The 17,338-nt window shown below is 37.5% G+C and overlaps 1 protein-coding gene across 1 annotated transcript in view; it reads right to left on the reverse strand.

Annotated features, from left to right (window-relative positions):
- Window positions 1-584: 584 nt before the first annotated feature.
- Window positions 585-17,338, reverse strand: part of LOC127453574 (beta-1-syntrophin-like) — a 42,949-nt gene continuing 26,195 nt past the window's right edge. Inside the window, exons 3-7 of the mRNA XM_051720034.1 lie at window positions 17,077-17,284; window positions 11,643-11,779; window positions 8,547-8,743; window positions 4,631-4,821; window positions 585-2,876 (exon numbers count right to left, since the gene is read on the reverse strand). Of these exons, the coding sequence (XP_051575994.1) occupies window positions 2,784-2,876; window positions 4,631-4,821; window positions 8,547-8,743; window positions 11,643-11,779; window positions 17,077-17,284 (826 nt within the window). The 3' untranslated portion in view covers window positions 585-2,783. The remainder of the gene's footprint in view (window positions 2,877-4,630; window positions 4,822-8,546; window positions 8,744-11,642; window positions 11,780-17,076; window positions 17,285-17,338) is intronic.

Here is a 17,338-nt window from a genome sequence, read left to right on the forward strand (position 1 = left end):
TAAAGAGTAGCATCTCTAGTTTCATTCAATATCCTGCTTTAAAAAAATTCATTTATTTTTCATGTGTTAGCATGCTGATAAACATGATGTCCACATACATGGAAATTGGTACAGTATTCCCTCAAAAGTTGAAAAAACATGTTAGTTATTTTGAATAACTTTCAGCATTAACACATCTGTGGGTCATTTTGCTTCATTTTAATATAACTTTTGTAATATTTTATCATTGTTCAATATGGTTCTATTCAGTAACATTAGTAAATACATTCCTATATTTACTGTGCTCTTTCACATTGAAAATCAATGGGTTCATCCAAAAGCTGAACAATTTTGCTTTCAGAGGGGCTTTATATGGAGTTAGGGTGAAAATAAGGTGCTTTTTGAACTTTTCTGGGACCAGTGCAGACTGACAGCACACTGGAGGTTAAATCATTCCCTAAATAGGGAGCGTCCTGTAATTCTCTATGCAGCTAAGTGCATTCACTCCTAAAATCCGACCAAAAGTTCAGTTTCAGGCTGCAGATGGTTTGGACCACTCAACATGTTTGGCAGACATGGGACAATGGTAATCAGTACACATTCAGAATTTTTCATGTATCATTTTATTTGAACATGGTTGGGCAGTGATTGGATGATGCTGGCCATTACTTTGAATCAGAATTAATTATGCTAATTTCTGATTTAAATGTCTGTAAAATCTCAAAAACATGAATAACTAACACTCCTGGAAATATTATAAACAAGGGAAGAAAATCTGATCTTTTTATAGCATGGTATTATTTAAAATGTCAAAATTTAGTCCAGCTGTCCACATATGTGGACATACATTTTTAGGGAAACTATTTGCTCTAGAAATTTGCTTGTTTTTTAGGTGCTACTTGTTACAAATCAAAAATGGAAATGGAAAATGCACACATCAGTCATGCTCAGGTCACAGGAGGTTTACCTTTTGAGATGAGTTCATTGTACTATGAAATAATACTGTAAATTTCACTCAAAACTTCCTCCCCAGTGAAAAAACACCATAAACTTAGCTGCAAACTTTGCAAAGAGGCTGTTATTGAAGGATGGAGCCATAAAAAAAATACATTAGACAGACACCAAATATCCAGCTTGTGAGTAAAGCTGCAGTAGCACTCAGCTTTTTTTAGCATGCAAAATTACCTCTGACCATGGAAAGAATGATATGCCATCCTCTAGGGCTGCTGTTTTTAATAATACATTTCAAATAACAAATATTATATTCAAAATGTTAAAATATACCACCTAATCCGCTTTCCTGAAACAATAAAAACATGCAGCTTTAATATATGCTGTACATCTTTCAATGTTCTTTGTACTGAACCAAGAGGTCAAAAGGAAATATTGATCTTCCATTGGTCACGTCTTCTCGTCATATGATTTTGCAGGTCAGATTTCGCCAAACTTGAACTTTGATAAGCAATGAAATGCAAAATTGATTTGCATGAGCTTGCATTTACTGTCTCGCACATTCAAATGCATATGAAGTAAATGAAGAACAAACTCTAGTATGGCCACACCTTAAGTACAAAAATGCTGATCCTTATTTCACATGTGAAGAGGATATTTGCATAGTCTTCAAGACACAGCAACTAAAAACAGCCTACTTAGTTTTAGAGGTCCAAGATGGGGTGACAAATGATTATTTGCACAAAAAAACTTTATAGTTGGACTGTCCCACAGAGGCTCTGCTGTCCCCAAATCCATAACCCCTACAATGGATCAGTGCTCTGGGAACCTGTGCCCAACAATGGACACATTAATTGCTAGTTTACTTGGAAACTCTCAAGTGCTCTAATTTATAACTTATTACTGACATTGAAAGGCCTTTGTTTGTGTACAGTGAAGCTAAATATGTCCACAGGCCATGCAGTGCAAATCTGAGCCTCAACAATGGCAATGAAATGTGCAATGCATGTCATGCAATGTGGAATCATTTAGGAGAGAAAATCCTTCAGATCATTTACATTTTTGGGTGAACTATCTCTTTAAGTTAAAAAGTTTCTATAGAACTCTAGATTTTGGAGGCAAGCCATTTGTAAAAGTCACAGAAACTCCATTTGTCAGTGAAAACAGATACAGTAGTGAAGGGGAGTACTGACCCTGTCTCGATTTCCATTTTTGACACAAAGGCCTTGTGAAACCAGACAGTTTGTTGACATACCTCTTTGATGACCAGCTCTCTAGATTGTCCTTGTTGATTCTGCTAAACTATCGGTGAAGCAAATCTCCCATGTGAAAGCACCAGAAACAAAACAAGATGACTGTTTTCAGGCTGTTTGACTTTTATGTGCATTAACAGGGTTTAAAACTAGCCTTTCTTTAATCCACATTATCTGCCAGACAGATCTAATTACTCAGACAGCTGCCATACAGATGTGTTCCTTCCCTCTCAGTGTTACATTAAAGTTAATGCTATTGTAAGTGCTGAATACTTTGCTGTCAAAGCATTTAGCGTGTATTGGATAAAAAAATATTTCCAGTATTACTTTTTTAGTTCCAATCACAAGTTAGTGTTCATTATATAGCTTTGATATTTTTCTTAGAAAATCAGTGTATGTGAAATGGCGTTTCACCATAATTAACATTTTATCATTTTATCATTATTGAAATGTAATTAAAATCAGCCAGAATCTGATTCACTTCATGATCAGTTCTGCTTCATTACCCTATTTCAGTCTTGTGAGTTCCACCATATCCTGGATCTCCTTTCTCCATGCTGGAATGGTCACGTCACTGTTTCAGTCTATAAAAGTTTGATCTTAGGCTACCAATCCTAGTCTTGCAATCTTGGCAGATAGGAAGGAGTGAAGGATAAAAACAATTGGTTTGGGACAGGAGTGCAAGTCCAGATGCTGTGAATAGAATAAAACAAAAGGTATTAAGCATTAAAGGGAAGTTCCTGATGTGACAAACACATGCTGAGAGCAACAATCATGATAGGACAGGTCTTCACAGGAAATTACACTTCCAGAGAACCTCCGTCTGTCAGTACAGACATGCATCATTTCCTGTTGTGAGGAATTCCAAGTAGGGCTGGGTGATATAGTAGCTAAATATGGGTCAATAACGTGTTTTTTTTATTTTTTTATTTTTTTTATTAAATATTATTCAAAAATACATGATAAATGTAATTCACACAAACAATCACTTAAATACACCACTATTAGTGGATGTAGGGTAATTTAAGTGGTGCAACCATCTTAAAAAAAAAAGTCTCATTAAAAGATTCAATTCTTAAAAAAAAAAAAAAAAAATGTTTTTTGGCACAAGTTGCTTGGAACAATCTTGCAACAGACACTCAAGTGTATTCAAGGTGCAAGGATAGTAAAAGTATTTTAATATCTTTGAATTTATGGTTACACTATTTTAAATTTTTTAAGTCATTAAAGGGACAGTTCACCCAAAAATTAAGATTTTTAGAAAATATCTCAAAAAGCAGATAAAAGCAGCATAAAAGTAATCCATAAGACTCCAGTGGTTAAATCCAGATCTTCAGAAGCGATATGATAAGTGTGTGTGAGAAACGGATGAATATTTAAGTCCATTTTTATTATAAATCTCCACTTTCACATCTGAAAGTCACATGTGGCGCCCGTTTTGTTTCAATTTCACATAGGAAAATATAACGAAAAATAGGACAATGTAATCAGATATCAACGATATCTGACAAATATCCCGATGCCGATTGCGACACTCATGGACAGACGATGAACGACAACATCGGGAAATAACAAAACCATGGAGTTGGGAAGTCGGCAGCTATATTAAATAGCAGCACAGGGTATGAAATTAGCACCTGTCAAATGCAGGTAGCCTATATCATGCGCATGGCGAGTAATTTTGCTCATCTTCCTGCCACTGTCACCAGCTAACTGTAAGACGTCTCATGACACATGACAATAAATGCTGTTAGACACAAAGCTTGAAGAAACACACTTTATTATATTTTGAAGAACTGATGAAAGAAAACCCGTGGATGCACGTCTCTGATGCACTGTATGTTCAGAGGCATGTCGTGGAACACGTGCATATAAAGAGTTCCCTCTCTTTTTCAGTCGTCTGAAAACTGTTTGCAAGAATAGTATCGTCTGTGAGAATGCTGCAGACCTCAGACCATCTCAGGAGGTGCTCAAAGTTTAGTTCGCTTTATTTCCAAGGAGCCATTTGTCCTTAACATTCATTGTGAACGCAACTCTGCAGGTTCACTATAAATATAGCCTATACATGTGTGATTAAATCAAAATAATTATTAGTTTTAGTATTAGTAATATTCCACCTGTTGTCGTAGACGGATATTAGCATGACGGCAAATGGAAGGGTAGTTATATATGATTTTTTTGACCACTTCATTATTTTAATTGCTTTTTTCTTTCGTTTGAAGTGCAATTTGAATTTAGAAATATCTTTGGTTTAAGTTTTTTGTGTTTCAATAAATATTTTTTTTAAAGCTAAATTAATAAAGCAAGAATATTCACGGATCCCTTGGCCAGGGGGTTGACGATGTAATCGGATATTTATGAAAATATTGTGAACATATTTATTGCTCATCTCCCAGCCTTAGTGTTCAATAAACCTATGGAGATGTCAGATCTAATATTTTACTCACAATTTCACCCTCTTTTCCTCCAAAGTCCAAATAGAGGATCCGGACGCCGTCGTCAGCAGACATCTTCAGCTTTTCGAACGGGTAGCTAAAAACAGTCTGGGCCAGAGTGCTGTCCTCTCCATCTGCTATCACAGAAAAACCTCGCTCATAGTGAATGACCAATCGACAGTCCTGACCTTGATACATACAGCCTAAAAGTTAGCAAACACACACACACACACACACACACACACACACACAAAACATTATTAAATACAACTCTATCTACAGCATGAATACCACAAAAATAGTATCTGTCTTGTCCCTCCATTTACAGAGTGAACTGTCCCTTCCAGGTATTTTTGCCCAGATATACAAAACTTGCAAGGTTTCAGTAGTCATTACATGAGTTGAAAGATTGGATCTAATTTAATATTTATATAAAGAAATAAGAAATATACAGACTTCCATTATAAGTGCCTGTTAATTAAAATTCTTTTTTTCCACAACTGTTTTACAAATCCAAGGGAGATGAATATAACAAATTAAATATAGGTTAATCAATAATTATTCAACTACATTTTTAATCGATCAATCCAGGCATATTCTACAGAGGATTAAATGAAGTGGAAGAGAAATTGAGAAAACTGTCCTTTGATCTGCTTGATAATTGGTACGTTATTCATCACCAGTAATCTCAGCTCAATACCTTCTAATGCCATCCAATACATCACAGGACTTCAGGTATCCAGTATCTCTCTTTCAATATATTCAAATACAGCTCATCAGGCACCATAGGATGTGGGGAAACCTACTGTTACTTTGTCTATTGTGAGCGTGCCAGTGATCCTCTTCTGCTGTTCCCTCCATTTACCCTTAATAAAGCTTTCTGAATCGCTCTTTGACCTGGTAATTGCAAGGCTACTGTGTTCTTTTCACATTGGACTTTGAGAAACCCCTCTGCTGTGGCAGTCCATTAGGCTGATTAGATCATCACCTCAGTGCAAAAGCATCTTCTTGTTCTATAATGTACTTAATGAATCTGAATAACACTGATAGATAAAGTACTCATAAACATTTTAATTTCTTTGGGGGACATTAGAGGTTCTTGTGATTTGGTAGAAGTGAAAATGTGGCGATTTCAGGATATTGTTCCCATGTTTCTCTTCACAATACTGTAACTTTTTCCCCATCAGAAAATGTCTCAATCTTCAAGCTTTCCCACTAGAGTGGCTTTTAGTCGGTCACAAAGTGCCTTCCTTTTATCAAAATCATGAGCAGCCTAGCAGAGGAAATTTCAGGTTTGATCAGTGACTGTAACAAATATTGATAATTTTTCCCTTCTGTATGTGTCTACGCAAGCTTTTCAAACCAACTGGAAGTCACTACCACCCTCTAACATTGCTTCCCCAAACAACACACCACGAGGTCCTCTCATCAACTCTTCAGGCTGGCAATGGCAAGTTGGTGACAACAGTAATAGGGCTGTGTCTAGAAGGTAACCCCCGGCAGCCTAAGTCTCGCTAGAGTCTCAATTGCTGTTACTAAGGTTAGGTTTAGGGTTAGATTTAGTGGTAGGGTTAAGGTTAGGGTTAAGTTTAGGGGTAGGGGTAGGTGTAGGGTTTCTGTAGAACTCTAAATAAACACAAAAAAACACAGTGTGTGAAAATTAAATGCGGCTCTCGTGAGACTTTAGGTAACTGGGGGGTTACTTTCTAGACACGACCCTGTAATAGCTTTGTACTTATCACAGAATGAAACTGTATTGGTCAACAACAAAAATAGAATGGAATGACACACCATTTTTTCAGGATTCACAAAATGAACTAAGAAAACAAATCAGAATATTAAAACTAAACACAGGCAATGGAATATTGGGTGCCAAATCAGATGCCTTTCCCATAATATCCCAAATATGGAGCAGCTCCAAAAAATTTACATTTAGAGATTTTTATTTATATAATCTTTTTTTTCCACACATATTTCAAATCCAATCCGATATATAGTCAGGTTTGTTTTGAGAGGATGCATGTTGCACTTGACTACAAACTGAAAGCAATTATCATGTTCTTCCAAAAGTATTAATTAGAGAGTCAGATGTGTTGTAACAAGGTTAGTTTATTTGTGTTTCATTTAGTAGATCTTTTAAAGCAGCGGACTGTATTTTTTTCATAGCACTGTTAATGTGCTTAACTCATGACAATAAAATCAACAATCATGAAAGCAATAAGTCATGAGAGGCTGTGGGGTACAGTGATTTTTACAACAGGTAAGGGGTGCATAACAAGAAAAATATTTATATTCCCTATAACATTTCCATGACTTTTAAGGATTTTGTTAATTAATCTTCCGGAATCTGAAAATTCCCTGATATTCCCAAGTTTCCATGACTGTAGGAATCCTGGAAATTTCAAATAAAAGCAACATTTTGAAGAAATATAATGAATGTGTATTATCTGAGTATGAGTAAAGTAAATTAATAATACGCTTCTGAGGTATTTTTATGTTCCTGTTCGTTAAAGGGTTAATATATAGAATGTGTGCGTTTATAGTCATTTTACATCAGCTTTGAACAAAGCTCGTCCAATCAGATTTTAGAGCCAGAAATATCCAGTTTAAAGTTTTACAACGTTCAGTATGATCTCTGTCTACTTGCTCTTCCAGCTTTGAAGGTTAAGTGGAAATTATTGTAAAGCCTGATCTTAGAACTGTGAAAATATCTGACATTTAGATCATTTGGCAGCACAAGGAAGCAGAAGGGGAAAACCACAAGATTTCCAAATAAGGAGCTGTAATCTCCAGAGACTTGCATGCAGTCCAGCAAATGCTGATAATTTCCTATCAGTCCAAGCTAAGGAACTGCCTGAGAGCTTCAAATCCCATAATGCTTTGCTCGGTGCCCCTCGCCTGTTGCATTGAGACCACACAGGAACTCTGCCATGGAATTCCATTCTAAAAATACACTCTCTACTTTAATGACTACAGTAATAACACACATTTCATCCAAAACATAGAAATATTGCAATGCAGCACATAACTTTGGGGAATTCTCAATACAATCTTTACAGGGGGCAGAGATTAAGGGATCAGACAGCATAGTTGCATTTATCTTTACACGAAAGTGGGCGAGCACCCCAAAATCTAAATTTTACCTGTATAATATCACAGAAACCACAGCAGGACCACAAATGTAAACACACAACTAAGGAAGCCAGATGTACAGTATCATTTTACTAAGGAAATAAATTAGATGTGTCCTGGGTGGGCACGGATCCACACCTATTGTGAAGTTCCAGACAGGAAACTCAAACTTATTACTCTACTGAAAAGTTAACAGCTGACTGCATGCAGTATGAAAGGACAGTATCTCTTTGGATATATGGTCATTATGAGCCAATTCACACCAAGTTTGATGCACTTAAACAAAAGTTTTAAATATTTCATTTAAATATATCTCATTCATAGTCTGATGACAAATCTTTGTCATTTTTGGATTTGGATACCTGAATAATTTCTTCAGCATCCAAACAAAAAGTAAACTTAGCCAACCTAATAAAAAAAATATGTATAATCGCAACACAATATTTCAGACTGTTTGTACAGGGTTAGGGTTAGGGTTAGGGTTACATTTTTTCATTTTAAAACCTTGTTGTGAATGTTTTTTGTGCAGCCAATTCAGACTTGGTGTAAATAATCCTTAAAGGTGCACTCAGTCATTTTTTCCTCATTAGACTTCCAATACTTTTGGTAAATTTGTACCGAAATCACTTTTTCCCGATGTAATTTTTCCATTATCTGAGCAGTACAAGATTTGGTCACTTTTCCTCCACTAGACATCTGAACACAAAAAGTTTTTTTGGACTTGATTCGATAAGTCTAAGTGCACCTTTATGGCATACATGCTGTGAAAAGAATCCAAAATAATATCCATACTCACTGGTAGTTACTTCTTTGATCATCTCGGCAGATGCATGGCAGCCAGTTACTATGTGCCTGGTCCAGAGTGACAGGTCCTTGCAGGTCTCCACCCTGAAGAGGTGCGTCTCAATACCCAATCTGGTTCCTGTCCTTGTGGCAAAGGAAAACTCACCACAAGGCTGCAGTGAACCCTTATCTGGGCCAGAGTGAACCAGCCTATCATCAGAAACCAGGATGAAGGATTTAGAGTGGATCATTTCAAAAACACATAAATCACTGAGGCCACAAAATTATTTTCAAACTCACCAAAATTAATAATTTTTCAAGTAATGGACAAACCACAATTATCATGTAATTAAATAATTTAAAAAAAGGTGTAATGTTTAGTTAGTGTTTTTTTTTTTTTTACTTTCTCATATCCTATCTTAATATGCAGAGACAACTATAAGTAAACCATGCAGTGATTAATTTCTGCAGAGATTGTCTATCTGTTTGTCTGACCAGTGAAAAATGAGAAGTGGGTGTTCAGGAAACGTATTTGAACACAATCATTATATTTTCAATTCTGTTTGATGCCGCTCGTGGTGCTGAAATTACACACTTCAGCTTTAAATCTAAACCGGTTCTGAAATTTTGAGAGCAATAAGCTTGGCTATACTCTCAGGGTCAACAAAAAATGTACGCATGCCAAGTGAACCAATGATAACTGAAGAGTAATACTAAGTGAAAGAGTGAAATCTGGGCTGTAGTCCAGCTAAACTTGTACTTCAAATGTATTCACAGTCTATCTCTTGTGTTAATACTGTAGCTGTCACCCCAAACAGCTTCAACAGGCATTTAATTGATGTTGAGCTTTTTGTGCAGATTCTTTCCAACTGGCTAAGAAAGACTGCAGTTATGTGGATTTCAGTTCCCAATTGCTCAGCACTGCCAACTGGCAAAAGGTGTGTGTGTGTGTGTGTGTGTGTGTGTGTGCGTGCGTGCCTGTGTGTAAAGAAGCATGTGTTAAACACAACGTTGTGCAGGTGGACTGTGGTATGTGTGGTTCTCCAAAGGTGTGTTTGCATACAAGAAAAAAATGAAGACTCTAATGCCACAAGTCAGTGGGTGTGTGGGTCATGGTTTGCTCACAATGTGGGAACTCAATGTCCCCAAAAGGATAGTAAAACCTGAAATCACCTATACAGTAGGGACCAACCATCGGTTCCCACATGGAAAATTGCTTAAATGGATAGTTCATAAAAAAATGAAAATTCTCTCATCATTTACTTACCTTCATGCCATCTCAGGTGTTTATGACTTTCTTTCTTCTGCAGAACACAAACAAAGATTTTTAGAATATCTCAGCTCTGTAGGTCCATACAATGCAAGTGAATGGTGGCCAAAATTGTAGAGCTCCTCAAAGCACATAAAGGCAGCACAAAAACAATCCATTCGACTCCGGTGTTTTAATCCATGTCTTCTGAAGCGATCTAATCAGTTTTGGGTAAGAATAGAATGATCGGTTTTGGCGATCATAATTTGAAGCTCGATTACACACCCTATAGCGCCATCTAGTGCTCTGTGCAAGCATCAAGCTCTAGGAAATGTAATTAAGCTTCTAATCATGATCGTACATAGAGACTACAATGGCAAGATGTACAGTAAAAAAATTATATTTTATTCTGTTCTCACCCAAAACTGATTGGATCACTTCAGAAGACATGGATTAAACCACTAGTTTTATGGATTACTTTTTTGCGCTGCATCTATCTGTCTATAACAGAGCTGAGATATTTTTCTAAAATTTTTTGTGTTCAGCAGAAGAAAGTCATTCACATCTGGGATGGCATGAGGGAGAGCAAATGATGAGAGAATTTTTCTTTTTGGGTGAACTATTCCATTAATAAACATACTAAATAATATCTTAATGAAAATTTAAAAATGCAAAAAAGGTTTGGGGTAAGGGTAGGGTAATGTCTGAAGAATTTGTAGCCGAAGAATTGATGCATTTCTATGCCCAGCCTTATTTTTTGGAGTACTCTGAAATCAGTAATCGAAAAATTTGCCATCAGTTTAGGGCACGTTGTGACTGTGGCTGCCTGTAGCCTCCTCTATGTTTCTACCTGATTTTTGAGTACTCCGAAAAACAAGGCTGAGCATCGAAATGCATCAATTCTTAAATTACAAACTCTTCAGAAATGTTTAGTAAGTTCTGTTCTCTGTTTTGTGTGCAGCTGTGTTGTGTTCTATTGTTGCTATAGCTGTGGATAACCAGTTTTTTTATTTTAAAAAACGAGTTTTCGCTTGAACGCCATAATGTCACGAGGCAGCTGCATGAACTGTTGCTCTCGTGCACTATCATAAACGCACACAGGACATCAACGGTCAGTGAATATTTTCACTAAATAATACATTAGATAAATTGATTAGACTTCTGAATTTATTAGACTTTTGTGTTCTTTTGAAGCTTTAAGAGGTGGTCAACATAAACTGCCATTGTATGGTGAGTAAGACGCTGACTACCACCCCTGGAGTCACGAGTTCGAATCCAGGGCGTGCTGAGTGACTCCAGCCAGGTCTCCTAAGCAACCAAATTGGCCCGGTCGCTAGGGAGGGTAGAGTCACATGGGGTAACCTCCTCATGGTCGCTATAATGTGGTTTGCTCTCATTGGGGTGCATGGCGAGTTGTGCGTGGATGCCGCGGAGAATAGAGTGAAGACTTCACGTGCACGGTAACGCGCTCAACGAGCCAAATAAGATGCGCGGATTGACGGTCTCAGAAGCGGAAGCAACTGGGATTCGTCCTCCGCCACCCGCATTGAGGCGAGTCACTTCACCACCACGAGGACTTAAAGCACACTGGGAATTGGGCATTCCAAATTGGGGAGAAAAAGGGGAGAAAAAAAAAAAAGAAAGAAAGTCATTTAGGGTTATAACACAGGGGTGAGTAAAAATAAAGTAAAAATCCATAAGGTTTTCTCTTATGGGTAGGGTTAGTGTCAGTTTATTGTAATTAAAATTAACCATTAGTTTATATTGAAACAATAGAAATCTATTGTATTTCCCCATTTAGATAGCCTAGTAAACTGGGACTATCAAGGTAGGTGTGTGTGTTTGCGTGCATTTATATACCGTGTGGCAAGCAGAGGGTAGCTATGTGAGGGGCTGAGCCAGTGTTCTCTCATGCGTGGCAAACTGTCAAACAGCAGCAGGTCTTTCTCTGTCAACACCACGAGCACCGGCTTCCAGCACTGCCTCTCACTTTCCGTCTGGAAAACAAACACACGCACACACGTTTATGCAGGCTTAAAACATCAGCAAATAATAAACATATGACTGATTACTCGCACTGTTAATTAATTATTTGGATGCTTGTTTCCAGTGAAGTGCAGAATTAATTAGGTGATTAATTTGCTCATCTGAGAGATTTCTTAATGAACTTTGTCAAAATGGTAACCCTTAGGGTGGGCCTCCTCTGATACCACTTCACTGCGAGTAACCAGGGTAACTCTTATCACCCTGAGAACAAAGTAAAGCATTAAAAACATCCATCTATCCTCTCCAACTTTTAACTGATGCGTCAGCAAAATGAGCAGTGATGTCCAGAGGCAAATGTTTGTGAAGTGAAATGATTAGCACGTTTTATTAAGATGGAACGTATAAATATTTACTTCTTGCAGATTGCTGCAATGAACAATGTTCCATATAATTCAATATATTTAAACCTTATACATTTAAAGATGAAGGCAACTCCAAGAGGTTAGCCAGCAACCATGTCAACACTTAAGTCAATATGAAATCAACACTGACCCCATTTACTTTCTTAATACACGTTCCTGGTCTATTGTGAATGCTTCATTTGTGCATGCTATTTCAAAGAAAAAAACCATCTTTAATCAAAATGTGTTAACTTGCTCTGCCCCTGAAACGACTTTCCTTTCCGGATGACTTCACAAATCCCTCTTACTTACAATCCCTCCCGTTCCAAACACCTGGAACCATTCTGGTATGTCATGGCCACTTTACATGATCCAATCATTTCCACATGGATAAAATCAATCCCCGCCCCACATTTTCTCTCATCGAATATCCTGTCTCAAAATACATTAGCAATACATCACACATGGTTCCCTCACCTTTTGACCAATAAATTTCAATTCAAATAGATTACTGGATAAGATGATAAAAAAAAAAAAACAAAAAAAAAAAATATATATATATATATATATATATTTACACCGATCAGCCACAACCTTAAAACCACCTGCCTAATATTGTGTAGATCCCTCTCGTGCCGCCAAAACAGCACCAACCCACATCTCAGAATAGCATCTGAGATGCAATTCTTCTCACCACAATTGTACAGAGCAGTTATCTGAGTTACCGTAGACTTTGTCAGTTCGAAACCAATCTGGCCATTCTCCGTTGACCTCTCTCATCTCATGTGTGTAAAAATCCCAGGAGATCAGCAGTTAAAGAAATACTCAAACCAGCCCGTCTGGCACCAACAATCATTCATGCGATTGTCTAATCAGCCAATCGTGTGGCTGCAGTGAATAAAATCATGCAAATAAGGGTCAGATGCTACAGTTAAGGTTCACATCAACCATCAGAATGGGGAAAAATGTGATCTTAGTGATTTGGAGCATGGTATAATTGTTGGTGCCAGACGGGCTGGTTTGAGTATTTCTGTAATTAGAGTATTTTACAGTCTCTAGAATTTACTCCGAATGGTGCCAAAAACAAAAAACATCCAGTGAGCGGCAGTTCTGTGGACGGAAATGCCTTGTTGATGAGAGAGGTCAACAGAGAATGGCCAGACTGGTTCGAACTGACAGTCTACGGTAACTCAGATAACCACTCTGTACAACTGTGGTGAGAAGAATAGCATCTCAGAATGCTATTCTGAGATGCAGGTTGGTGCTGTTTTGGCGGCAGGAGGGGGACCTACACAATATTAGGCAGGTGGTTTTAATGCTGTGGCTGATCATTGTATATATATATATATAGAGAGAGAGAGAGAGATCACCCTCACAAAGATAATTATTTTAAAGCCAAGCATTACCAGAAAAAAAAAATATATCCACTAAAAAATTTCTATGACATTAAGATTTATAAATTGTATATAATTTATAAGATTTATTTATTAGCCACATTTCCTTTTTGTAAAGCTTATAAATATTGTACATAGCTAGCCACTTGGGAAGCTGTAGGGGTGGGTGCAACTTCTTTTGTATATATCCATTTTTTCGTTAGACAGGGTCGTAACATAATTGGGGGCTCGTCCGGGATATCCAAAACAAGATGATAACTGTGATTCTGAATTACTTTATTGCTATTTTATATAGCAGTAAATCAAGACAGTGCCAAAATGATCAAGTTCACATTGGCCCTCTTAGCAACATTTAAAACAAAACTGTTATTCCGATTTTGTCAAAATTATACACAAAAATTAAGCAATGTACATGTCTGTGATTAGTTAATACTACAATGCTGCAAAAAAAAACACTTTGTAAATATATTTGTGCAAGAGAAGACCTACAGTAAACAGAATTTTGTAATTCACAATTTCCATTAGTTAACTGTGGCAACTTTTCTCCATTATTTATTGAAATAATTGTACAGCCCTAAAAATGTAACTGATTTTCATTCAAATTCACTGATATTTCCAGGTTTTCCATGAGCATGGGAACCGTGGTCACATTGCCTCGAGAAAGCTAAAAACAGACTCCAGCAAGGCCGAGTTCATCAGAAACAGACTTGTAACCACAAACAGTCCTTTGTTATAAGCGCCGGCAGTCGCACAAAGAAATCTGGCATTTTCCTCATATAATTATTCATCAAGGGGCCGGCAGGTTGGTAATAGGAGATGGTACGAGGGAGCTCTCATTAAAGAGAAGGGGCTGCCCACAGCCCTGCCATCACTGCAGCTCTCTATTAGCTAGTGCTGCCAGCCAAAGCTAATGAGACGCCGATGAAAAGATTTAATAGGGAGGAAAAACCTGCGGTTACACTGAGAGAAGTCAACCTCCATCAATCGTTACAGTACCCACTCACCACGAATTCTGAGAAAAAAAGAAGCTCTTCAGAGGAACTGTCTGTACAATCCTGAGAATGTCCGGCATGTTTCCCACCACAGCTTACATCCTGGGACATTCCTCGAACATGGTGTACTTTTGATAAATATGGGTAGCTGACAGATTTCAAGCAGTTTCAACAGTGCCCTGCGTTGTGACATGCTATAACTCATCTAAAACTATATTTAAAAAAAATATTTCTAGATCTATTACACATGCAGTTTTTATGATTAATTGAGAGACTACAGGGAATATTTTAACTTAAATAAAATAATTTGTCACACTGCAGGTCATTTGAAATTACAATTTAAGGAAACAAAAAAATAAAAATGAAAAAGACCTAAGAAAGTAAATGTAATGTATTTTTTACTGGCATCCTCACAGGTCCAGGAATGTAGCAGGAAGGGTCCGGTGCAAACAAAATGCATCGCCGGACCCGCACCCCTGACCTGGAGCATTTGTCATGGCCGAAGTGCCACGATGCTGGGCTGCCATTCCATTCACACGTCGTGGCCCAGGGAAGCCGAGACACTCAGAGGAAGTCACCGCCCCATGTGCCCAGGACCCAGGCAAGGAAGAGCGTGTGGCCACCGGACCCTGCTCATTATACCTGGACCTTACCCTTTCATCACCATCTATCCTTCATATAGTCCTTTGTTTGGACAATTATCCCTATGAATAATTCCCCCTTTTCTGTTATTATTATTTCAAATAAACGCCTCTCCGAGGCCTGACACCACACCCACTGTGTCTTGCTCACCCCACCATAGTGCACTCTAAGGGAACAGTTGATCAAAAAATGAAAAGTGTATTTATTTACTCACCCTCATGTCTGTATGTCTTTCCTTCTTTTGTGGAACATGAAAGGTATCTTTTTGAAGAACATACCATTCATATAAAGAAAGTGAATGAGGACTGGGGCTGTCAAGCTCCAATATTAAAAAAACGCACCATAAAAATATCTTTAAAAGTGGTTCATACGACTCGTGTGCCGTTTTCCAAGTGTAAACATTCTTTACAGAGCTACAAGGTTCTGACATTAAAACAAAGACCTTGAGCTAATGCTGGGTTTATGCAAGATATCCCTGTGGCTTTAGATAGCTTACTTTTAGCCATATGGAAAAAGTTATCCACATTTGGTAAATGACCAGCAGAAAGAATGGGTTTGGCTTTATTTTTAGAGGATCTTCTTACACGTTCATTTAAGACACTGCAGATACTTTCATAAGCAGGAATAACATGGAGCGGAGTTGGTGTACGTGTTTATATGTTCTCATGGTTTGCACAAAATAACAGGAACGCTTATGACTCACTCCCTCAGAGGCAAAAGTACTACTGGTACATTCGTTATATTGTTTAAGTTCATCACACTGTGTGAAGCTGAAGTGTGTGATTTCTGCACCAAACAGAATTGCTAATTGTAATGATGGTGATGTGATCTGCATTTCTCAGACAAACAAACAGTTCCGCCCCAAACTCATATCATTGTTCGAACCAATGTTAAAATACGAATGGCTTACTAATAGTTGAATCTGCATATTAAGCTAGTTTTTTTTTTAATTTTTATTTATTACACTCTTCAGCTTTAAAGGAATGTTCCAGGTTCAATACAAGTTAAGCTCAACAGACAGCATTTATAGCATAATATTGATTACCACAAAAAATTATTTAGACTTTTCTTTAAAAGAAAGCAAAAATCTGGGTTACAGTGAGGCACTTACATTGGCAGTGAATGCCGTTACGAAAATTCAAGGCAAATTTGCCGCAAACTCACCACTGAAAATTTTCACGTGTTAATGAGCTTTGCGGCAAACTTGCGGCAAATTGTGTATTGTTGTCAAAGGTTTGCCGGAGACTCACCACTACCGGCAAAGAGCTGCAAACTTCTGGCAAACATTTACGTGAATCAAAAGATAATTTGTGGCAAGTTTGCGGCTAGTTTAGAATTTTTTGTAAGGGTGGGGGCCAATTCTTGGGTCTTAAAAGACTCACTGTTTCTAAAGTTTAGCCAGAAGACGTAAACAATATGCGTGTTAACATGATTCTAGTGTGATAAAATTGCTTTCTAACCTTTTCTATGTAAAGTTGAAGTCAATTTTACAACTTTGTTGCCATAATGATTTAATGTCAACAAAATCTAAAATCCTAAAACAACTGCAAAAATGACAATTTAAACAAATTTACAGCTCAAATAATACATGAGCTTTAAAATAATAATTAATGTACTTTTATAAAAGTATAAGCTTCACATTTCTGGTTTTAAGCCCTCCAAAAATTGGCCACATTCACTTTCATTGTCCCCGTTTACTTCCACTGTAAGCACACTGTAACCTCGATATTCGCTTCTTTTTTTTTTTTAAAGGAGTAAAAAAATGTTTTTAGTGGTAATCAACATGTCACAAATGCTGTCGATTGAGCTTAACCTGTATTGAACCTGAAACATTCCTTTAAGTGCATTATAAAATTCTATGTATTCATGAAGTTTCCACCTTTTCCGCAAGCCAGCCGAGGTGTCGTATCTCTCGACTCCCGCCGATGCCGTGGTGGCCCGCATGTTCTCGGAGTTCGCTGATGACCTTGCTGGTGAGGATTGTGATGGTGGACTGCATGAGAGTGAACCAGGTCTGAACAGATGCTGTGTCTTTATACCGCATTACTATCGTGTGCTTTGCATCAGGCGAGTGCAGCTCCAGCTGCCTGAAACACAATAAAAAAAGACAGGACACACGATTCAGCTTCTGTTTTTAATCA

This window comes from Myxocyprinus asiaticus, chromosome 16, assembly GCF_019703515.2.
Source record: "Myxocyprinus asiaticus isolate MX2 ecotype Aquarium Trade chromosome 16, UBuf_Myxa_2, whole genome shotgun sequence".
NCBI classification, from domain to species: domain Eukaryota; kingdom Metazoa; phylum Chordata; class Actinopteri; order Cypriniformes; family Catostomidae; genus Myxocyprinus; species Myxocyprinus asiaticus.